At 37.6% G+C, this 9,610-nt stretch overlaps 1 protein-coding gene across 1 annotated transcript; it reads left to right on the plus strand.

Annotated features, from left to right (window-relative positions):
* Positions 1-123: 123 nt before the first annotated feature.
* On the plus strand, positions 124-9,159 carry TIPRL (TOR signaling pathway regulator). Its single transcript, XM_010193869.1, has 7 exons — positions 124-232; positions 2,766-2,945; positions 3,772-3,871; positions 5,799-5,930; positions 6,347-6,442; positions 7,182-7,244; positions 8,773-9,159. The coding sequence occupies exons 1-7, from the start codon at positions 132-134 to the stop codon at positions 8,920-8,922; spliced, it is 822 nt and encodes a 273-aa protein (XP_010192171.1). The 5' UTR covers positions 124-131; the 3' UTR covers positions 8,923-9,159.
* Positions 9,160-9,610: the final 451 nt, after the last annotated feature.

Genomic DNA, 9,610 nt, shown 5'->3' on the forward strand with positions numbered 1-9,610 from the left:
GGTGTTGCTGCCGTTAGGGGTGTAAAGGCTTCGGCAGAGAAGAGAGGTGAGGCGGAGTGGGGCAGGCTTCACCGCTTTTTCTGGTTCCTCTTGTTTTTTCTTCGGCGAGACCTTTTCTCCTCGCCTTCGCCATGCACCCCGTTTTCCAGAGCAGCCGGCGCGACTTCACCTTCGGGCCATGGAAGCTGAGCGCTGCCCGGACGCACATCATGAAGTCGGCGCAGGCCGAGAGGTGGGGCAGGCTTGGGCTAACCGGGACCGGGGAGGCGGCACTGTCACCCGCTGACAGTGAGGGGTTGGAGGCACTTTGTCATCTTGTGCAGGAAGTAAATGACGTTCCCCGGGCAGCGGAGATGCTGTTTAGTTTTGTAGCTCGGGGTTTTTGTTCCCTCTCTTTTTGTGGAGGTAAACTTGACTCTTCGGCTTGAAAAACTGGGATGGTTAGAGTTGTAGATTATTTCCAGAACATTGTTTTTAGTGGTTGCTGACGGTTTTGGAGATCTCTGTGAACTGAAGCCAGATAATTAGAAGTTTGTTTTTCTTAATTTCTTTTTAGTAGGGGTCAAGGTTTGTTGGGGTTTTTTTTTTAGTCCACAGACTCATAAGCTATTTTACGATAATGGCTATTTTAAGATAGTGGATTTCATTTAAAAAATATTATTTGCTCTCTTGTTGTAGTAGTAATTTCTGTTACTGTAAAACTGTTGGAGAAAATGCTCCCGTGTCAGCATTGAGTACTTAAGTCAGATTTGCTAATAAGGAACTGGCCATTTCAGAGATGTAGTGCCATAGCTGACCCTAGTGGCAGTTGAATTTGACGGATAGTTCTTGGTTTTAGTTTCTGGAATACATGTGTGGAAATCTTGTTAATCTTGTTAAATGTATCTTCATTCATGTTGCTTTTAAGTTTTATGAGGGTAATTTGTTTAGTAAAATCCCATGTCATCAAATGTTACACTTTGTCTTTTTTGTTGTTACAGTAAACTATGCAAATGTTAATTTTTTTAACATAACTGCATTATACTGATTTCTTTTTTGAACTGGATATTTGCCTTAAAGCAGGTAAAAACTAAGTTCTTTTCTCTATCTCTATCCTATGTTGAATGCATAAAATAACCTTCTCAAACTGCTTCTGACTAATAGTCCTTTAGTTGCTGCAGTTACAGGTAAGAAAACTTGAATCCTGAGATTTAGGAATTTTTCTGTAATGAGGATTTAACATCTAGCTAAGCTGTTACCTGTGTTCTGCAGAGGAAGGAGGGCTGTTACTGCATCATCCCATTTTTCTGGCATGTTTGTGAAGACTTACGTTGTAGGATGCTATGTCTTAAAAATTAAGATCTTTATTCTTAAGACCAGGAGGGTGTTAACTCTCTTCATTATCTGTAAGCAAGCGAGAAACTTGAACTGCTAGTCTGGAAGCCAAACTGCCTGCTGTACTTATCTTCTGTTCTATTAAATTTCTTTAACTGTAGCTACTTTAAGATAATCTGTTTAATTTTCAGAAATTTCCTTTATCTATTTAGATGTTTTTGAGGGACCCAGACTTTTTTAGAACGTGTTGAAAAAGGCTGAAAAGTAAAGTTGGAAGAGCCACAACACAAGCTTGAAAGAACACAGAGGATTTTGCAGGGTAGGGGAAAAAAGTTAAAAATTAGCTGTTTACTTGTAGGTCTTAGTTCCTAGCATGAGATTCCCAAAACAATTCCTCCACTTCAAATTTGAAGGGTCAAGAATGGTCTCATTGCAGTGCTTTTAGTCAGTGTCCTTTTATAATGTATTTCTCTTGGTATTTTGCCTTTTTTATTGCTTGGGGAACATAATTAGTATCTGTAGTTTTATTTGTGGCAAACATAAATCACAAAAATCCCTTGGCAACCTATGTGGAAAGGTGAGGGATTAAAGATACCATAGCTAAGAACTATTTTTTCTGTGCTGGAGTTGGTTTTTATCGGTTAAGGGGACTTTTGGTAAATAAAGTCAGTGTGTATATAAAGCAGTTATATGTGTGTGTATGTATTTATATATATATAGTGTGTGTGTATATATATATATACACACACACATATAAATAGGTATAAAGATTGATGTAAAACAAAATGTGAAATAGGATGTTTTGAGATTTTTCTGCAGGGATCATGCTTATTTGGTTCATGCAGTACTTTGTTCAGTTGGGTCTGCGGCTATGGTGGTTGCTTTCATGCCTAGACTTTGTAAGTACCAGTATATATTCTCTACTAGCTTGGGAACATAGTAGAGCACAGTAGCATCTTCTGGACTCTTAATTTTCACTAGCTCTGCCAGGGTTGTTTTCAGCCCCTTTTTGCAGGCTTCTACATTTGGAGGCATGTACCACTGTGTAGTGAATTTAAACTTGCTGATGAGTGCTTGTTCCTAAAACTTCTTTTGGGCACTTGCTGAAGTAGTTCATGGACCATGACTTCATGGACAACAGGCTGAAAGCTGCAACTTCATGCTTATCAGATTTTTTTTTTTGATTCTTCATGTATGAGACTTTTGTGTGAACCTGATGGAGAAGGAATGCTTTAGAAATACTTTTATGGTGGAAAAGTCACTTCAGATCAATAACTGCAATTCATGTCAAATGATTAAACTGGGAAAACAACTAAGTTTTGCAGGGCATATTGATGATGTGTCTTCTAAATTACCATGATCTAAATAATACTTATTCCAAAACAAGGACTGCTTTCACTGAACTATAGCTGACTGATCTCTCTTCATGGGGCTTTTATTTTTCTGTGCAGGTTGGCTGATGAATTGCACATGCCTTCCCTGCCAGAGATGATGTTTGGAGACAATATCCTAAGAATACAGCATGATCATGGTTTTGGAATTGAGTTCAATGCAACAGATGCTTTAAAATGTGTCAATAATTGTCAAGGTATGATCAAAGTGGCTTGTGCAGAAGAGTGGCAAGAGAGCAGGTACAGTATTTTATCACGAGTGGGCAAGTACTGGTGTGTTAGATGTGAAACTGTATTAAAGTAGTTAAAAAAACAGACTGAACTCTTGAGAACCATGTTCCATTTGGTTCTACCATAGATACCACGTGATTGCAGAAGTCACTTAACTTTTCTTTGCCATGATTGTCCTCTGTTAAATTGGGTTAACTGTATTTTCCAGTTGTGTCTTGGCTTTCTTAAAATAAACCCAAGTTTAACATGGCTTAATACTGTTTCTGTTTAGTCCAACTCACAGGACCTCAAGTATTACAAGATTGTATCGTGTGGGATTTCAAAGTGCAGGATGCTCTCTATGTTCAGAATCTTAGCCTTAGGAATATAGCAGAACAATTACCATGCATAAGTACTAATTGTACTGCTTAGTATTTACCAAATTAGTTGCAGAGCACCTAGAAATAAAGCACAGAGAGAAATTAAAGCTGTCATAAACACTAAGACAAATAGCAGTGTTATGATGGTTGTGTGTTGGCAGCATATTGTTTTCTTCCTACTTAAAGGAAACTTGAAATACAAATTTTTGAACAACATTGAACTAAAATATTTATTTTGAGTTATAAAACTGAGATACTGCAAGTACGGGAACGCTGGTAACGGTTTTCTGATTTAGTATGGAAACAGATTTTGTAAAAGAAGCAATACTGTATGATTAAGTCTTAACATCATCATTGCAGCACAGACAATACTGCTGATTTTCTTATTGAAGAGTGGGAATCATGATAAGTAATCTTATGTGAGTTTCTAATCTTTTTATGAATTACTACAAAGCGTGCTGTTTTCTCTTTTTGAGGAGTGAGACAGAGCACACTAAGGAAGTTGTCAAGCCATATGACTGGACGTACACAACAGACTACAAAGGAACGTTGCTGGGAGAAAATGCAACATTAAAGGTTCCCATTTTCTCCTTGTTAAGTGCATGTTGTTTCAGTCAAACACAAACTTTTTTTTAAGCTGTCATTTATCTTTCAGTAGGCTTCTGTAAAATCTTTAATGCTTCATAGTTTCTGACTTCAAAGTATAGCTTGGGCTTTTCATGTCTCACAGCATGTTATCCTTATCAAATCATGGATTATTTCGATAACTGTTTGGTTTGGGTTTTTTTTAAACACTTTAGGATTATATAAAAGGGTGTCATTGTGTCTCCTTGTTAGGACTTAAAGCACATGGGAATCTTCAGTGCTTGCTGGATGGCCCTGTGAAGCCCTGAGCTCCTCACACACAACAGAACTATCAACTGTGTAATTCTCTAGTACCCTTACTCTCTGTTGCTTGCCTGTTTGTGTAAGCAGATATGTAGATCTGGCTGCTTTCAATGGTTTAATGGTTTTTTTTCTGCAACAGTAACTCCTAATATTTAAACTGACAGGCCTTCCCTTGCCATTTAGTTTAAAATAACACTGAAGTTCCCAGCTTCTCTTGACTATATACAGATTGCTTGCTACTAAGCAGATAATCTATATTAATTCACTGGGATTGTGTTAATCATAGATCACTTCAGTTATTCTGGAAATAAAAGCACAACTTATGTACTGGTACATGGTAATAAAGCCTTCTCTTCACAAGGCTGGACAGGCCCAGTTTTCTCATCCTTTCTTCACATGGCAGGTCTTCCAGTACTTTGATCCTCATTGCCCTTCTCTGGACCCTTTCCAACGTGTCTGCATCTTTTTTTGAATAGCGGGGACCAAAACTGGACACAGTACTCGAGGTGTGGTCTGACCAGTGCTGAGTAGAGAGGGTTAATGACTTCTTTGTCTCTGCTGGTGATGCCCTTTTTAATGCAACCCAGCATCCTGTTGCCTTTCTTTACAGCTGCAGCTCACTGTTCGCTCATGTTGAGCTTTTCATCCACCAAGACCCCAGGTCCCCTTCCACAGGGCTGCTCTCTAGCCAGGTGGAACCCAGTCTCAGCTGCATTCTTGGATTATGTATTCCCAGATGCAAGACCTTGCATTTGTCTGTGTTGAACTTCATACAGTTCCTGCTAGCCCACTCGTCCAGCCTGTCCAGGTCTTCCTGGAGGGTGGCTCTCCCTTCTGGAGTGTCAACTACCCCACTCATTTTGGTGTCATCAACAAACTTCATCAGGGAGCTCCTGATCCCAACGTTCAGATCACTAATGAAGATATTAAATAGCGTCAGGCCCAATATTGATCCCTGAGGGACCCCACTTGTGACCGCTTGCCAATTAGAGAATGAACCATTTACTACCACCCTCTGGGAACAGCCCATCATCCAGTTCCCCACCCACCACACAGAGCACTGATCTACATTGTAATTTGTCAGTTTTTCAAAGAGGAGGCTGTGGGGGACCACGTCAAAAGCCTTGGGAAGCCCAAGTAGACAACGTCCACTGCTTGCCGCGCATCAACCGAGCAGGTCACTCAACTCTGTTAGAATCCTTTCATTTTTGTTGGAAAGGCTTTGTTAGAAACCTGTGCAGAGTTTGTAGTGGACTAGAGATACTAAGTGGCTGGAATACTACTTCTATTCCAGAACTTCTCATTTGTATGTTAAACACAAGGAATCTTTGAATGTTTTCAAATACAGAAAGTGAGCAGCTGAAACCCTACTGGAGCCTGTATCCAGTTGACTCAGAATTTTCCACTATTGGTTTTTGCTTTGATTGATGTTTCCTCTTTGAAATTTTGGGTTTAATTTTAACTTTTTCTCTTAGAGTTTTGGGGTCTTTTAAGCTTAGTGGCCTGAAAGCATTTTCCTTTCTAAAAGTAGCAATTGTGGGATTTAAAAGATCAGGTCAAACTTTATGTAGTCTGGCAACATATTACACTAACTGTTCTTAATCTTTTTCTTCAGGTTGTTCCTACAACAGAGCACATAAATACAGAGAAATTGAAAGCCAGGGAGCAAATTATGTTTTTTGAAGAAGTACTTCTATTTGAAGATGAACTTCATGATCATGGAGTATCAAGTTTGAGTGTAAAAATAGTGAGTACTGAGAAGTCTATACAAGATGCTTGGTGACTCAGTTGGTTAATGTATGCAAAATGCAGTCACTTTTTGCATGTTGTTCCTTCTGGGATCTAAATTTTAAAATGTAAAGTTCTTTATCCTTGTTCTTAGAAATGTAATCTTATTTTACTGGAAACTATGTTGTCTTGAAATCTTTGTCAGTTGCTTCAGGAAAAAATCTTTTCCCTCTTTCTGTATCCTGCTTAAGAATCTTTTGAGACGCTGTCTGTCCTGTTGTCCAGTGATAGCTGTAGCATATTAACAGCTAAAATTTTGACTTTATTACTGAAAGCTCCTCATACTTTCTTTTGTTGTGAATATCTGATGTAGAGAACTGCATACTTTAAGTAAAAGTCTGTAATACTCTGAATGGAGCATCTTTGTTTTTGCAGAGAGTTATGCCTTCCAGCTTTTTTGTGCTGTTGAGGTTTTTCTTGCGAGTTGATGGGGTACTTATCAGGATGAATGATACAAGGCTTCATCATGAGGTAAACTCTTATTTACAATCATGAGTATTTTATGTTACTTTTAAAGTAGATCTGCTGATATTCCTGTGATTTAATACTGATGATGTTTGGGGCATAGAGCTTCCCTGAACTGAACTTTCAAGTGTGTTTTGTTATTGTGGTAGTGCTGAAGTAGCAGCCAGCTGCTGGATGCCGTAGGTGCTGCATGAGCAGAGTAGGCTCATGCCTCATGAAGTAATCATTTGAGTATATTTGACAGATGCCAATTAGAGAGGAAGTACAACAGGAAAAATAGGCAATAGTAAATGGTGTGATAGTGTTCTTATTCTTGTCTCCAACTAAATGTTTTTCTTGTCATGTCTAATGCATTACTGCAAGTTTTACCTTGCAAATAACTGTCCCTACTACCTTGAGTTCTAGTATCTCATAAATAGTACAGAAAGTGACAGTTGTGGTTTGCTTATTCTGTCTAGCTGTATTCGTACTGATGTTGAAGTTGTAGCCGAGTAAAGTTTAACAAACATACTCAGTCACAGAATTTTTTTCGTGCATGCATGCGGAAAGGTGGCTTTTGGGAAAACACACATTGTTTAACATCTTCCTTTCTTTGTGAATTTGAACGTGCATTTCTACTCACAGGTGAAAATCTGTGGTCAACCAAGTTCAAATGCTTACTGAATTAAATGTCATGAAAATGCTCATTTTGTACTGATACTAGATGATAATTTTGTAATTAATTTTTGCATTTTTTTCCCATTAGGCTGATAAGGCCTACATGTTGCGAGAATATACGTCCAGAGAAAGCAAAATATCAAGTTTAAAGGTATTGCATTGTTTTAAATTATTTTTTTCTGTCTGCTTTTTAAAATTGTTTGATGTTCAGCATAGAAAATACTGTGTCTAAGCCATTCTTTGTTAGGTTTGGAATCGATACAGCAGAAAAAGCATCCTGCCTTATACAATATATATTTTGGTGATTTCAGGGCCGATTTGCATTTGTAAATGCTCAGGTCCATTGATCACATGACAAGATACGGGATTGGGTTACTTCTGCTTTCAAGTTAACAAGATATTTTTTTTATTTTACTTTTTCATGAAACTGTTCAGTCACAAAATCAGGTAGTCCATGTCTGGGTACTGGAGATGTCATGTTGTATGCTTGCAAGTAGAACTAGGGGTTAAGATCTGTTTGGTAGTTCATTAGGCTCATTCATTTTTTTTCAAGTAAGTCTAGTAACCCCCCCTTTAAACTCTAGCAATGGCTCAGAGTAATTTGTGGCACATTTGGAGTTGCTGCTGTTGATTTTTATTCTTGACCAAACACTTGATCTTGAGAAGCCGTGTTTTTCTTTTTAAGGAAAGGAATACTGTGTAATTTTTAACAATATGTGATCCCTATAAACAGTACTAAATCCAGACATGAACTTTTTGATAGTTACATGGATTTTGAAATATAAATTAGTGATTTAGGTTTTACTTCATTCACGTTTAAAAATGTTACACTGTTAAATCATTTTTACTGCCTGTTGTTACAGAGAGGAAGTGTATATATGCTTTTCAGTTCCCTAGATCAGCTTGCATAGGTAAAACAAAAAGTATCCCTGCTTCAGTTAGGTTTGAAGAAATTTACACAGCAGTATGATTCCTTGCATGTTAGGGGTAGCCAAAATACAGCTTGCTCTGGATACACTTCTTAGAGAATGTTGTTAGAAAGTTTGAAGGTGGTTTGCTCAGTATAGATTTTTTCATCAAATGTCTTGTATGTTGTGAAGCTGTGTACAGAAATTTCCAGATAAAGATATTTATTAACTTTAAAGAAACCACCTAATTTCTTCAATTACGAAATTAAAATCCAATGAGTTAGTATTTCATATATGTGGTAGACTTCATAAAACTAAGATACATGTTAAGGTATATCAATTATCAGTAGCTAAATCTGAGCAACTCCAGTTAATGTATTGCCATGGCTGGAAGACATTAAACATGGTATCCCTTGTGGCCATCCTAGTCTCATCTAAAACTAGAATATCAAGAACGGTCTTGTTACATTCAAATGATAAATATATTTTTTAAAACATTGTAGCTGTTCATTAATGTCTCTGACTTTCTTGCACTCTTATAATCTGCTGCTTAAAAACATTAAATACATTTCTTTAGCCTATTGATCCACACAAGGAGTAGAAGACTCTATGTACATTTGGAGTTAAGGTAAATTTTAAAAATCGTACCTGACTTCAGGTGTTTAAATCAGGTAAATTATAGATTGTCTGTAAAAGTTTGGCTTTGGAATACTTTTTTTTCCTTCCCCCCTCCTTTCATTCACTTGTTTCATGTAAAATTTTTTTTCCTAGCACGTTCCACCTTCCCTGTTCACGGAACCTAACGAGATCTCTCAGTATCTACCCATAAAGGAGACAATCTGTGAAAAACTCGAATTCCCAGAGAAGCTGGGGCCTAAACCAGCAGCATCACTGGAAACCACATGTGTTAAGTCTAAATAAATGCGACATTATACGGACTTGAAGCAGACTGGAGAAAACGTGATCATGTAACCATTGCCATGGGGAGCAGTTTCACTACTAGTGGAATAAAGAATTTGGCTAATTTTTCTGTAGCCCTGAGAGAAAACATTTCAAGGAGGTTTTGCTAATGGTGTTTTTCTTTAGTTTTATTGTGGTTTTTTTAACCTGTATCTGGAGTTAATGATAGACTGGTGGTGAGTTATAGTCTTCAACGGCATTGGACAAAGGCTCTCCTGATTAAGAGTCTGGGCTCTGTTTAGTTTATTGGTTAGGCAAGAGTATTGTCTGGACCCTCCACCGCGAACACTTCTATGAAGGTTTTGTTATTGTTGCTTCAGATACTGACTACTGGAGTTGTAAAATTGATGTGATTTTTATTTTTATTGAGAAATCATCCACAGTTAAAAAAAATAGATTATCCTCTACATTTATTTTGAGCTGTCAGTCCTAAACTGCACATATTGCTTGGCTTCCCCTCTTGTGAGCTGATATCTGGACTCTGACTTAAGAGTAGTCATTTTATCTGAGGATAGATTTAAGGAGGAAGAAGAAAAAAGCATTTGTTTGACACTATATGAAGGTAAAATTACCTTATTTGTGAGGCATTAACTCCAGAGCAGGAGAAAAGCTGGAGTTTAATAGAGATGTACACTGGTAAGTGTAAACT

The sequence above is a fragment of the Mesitornis unicolor genome, unplaced genomic scaffold (assembly GCF_000695765.1).
Source record: "Mesitornis unicolor isolate BGI_N332 unplaced genomic scaffold, ASM69576v1 scaffold12471, whole genome shotgun sequence".
In the NCBI taxonomy this organism is placed as follows: domain Eukaryota; kingdom Metazoa; phylum Chordata; class Aves; order Mesitornithiformes; family Mesitornithidae; genus Mesitornis; species Mesitornis unicolor.

Coding starts and splice junctions, on each gene's coding strand:
- TIPRL (XM_010193869.1), top strand. CDS start 132: ATGCACCCCGTTTTCCAGAGCAGCCGGCGCGACTTCACCTTCGGGCCA. Junction 3,872..5,798: donor GAGAAAATGCAACATTAAAG/GTTCCCATTTTC, acceptor CTTTTTCTTCAG/GTTGTTCCTACAACAGAGCA. Junction 5,931..6,346: donor CAAGTTTGAGTGTAAAAATA/GTGAGTACTGAG, acceptor TTGTTTTTGCAG/AGAGTTATGCCTTCCAGCTT.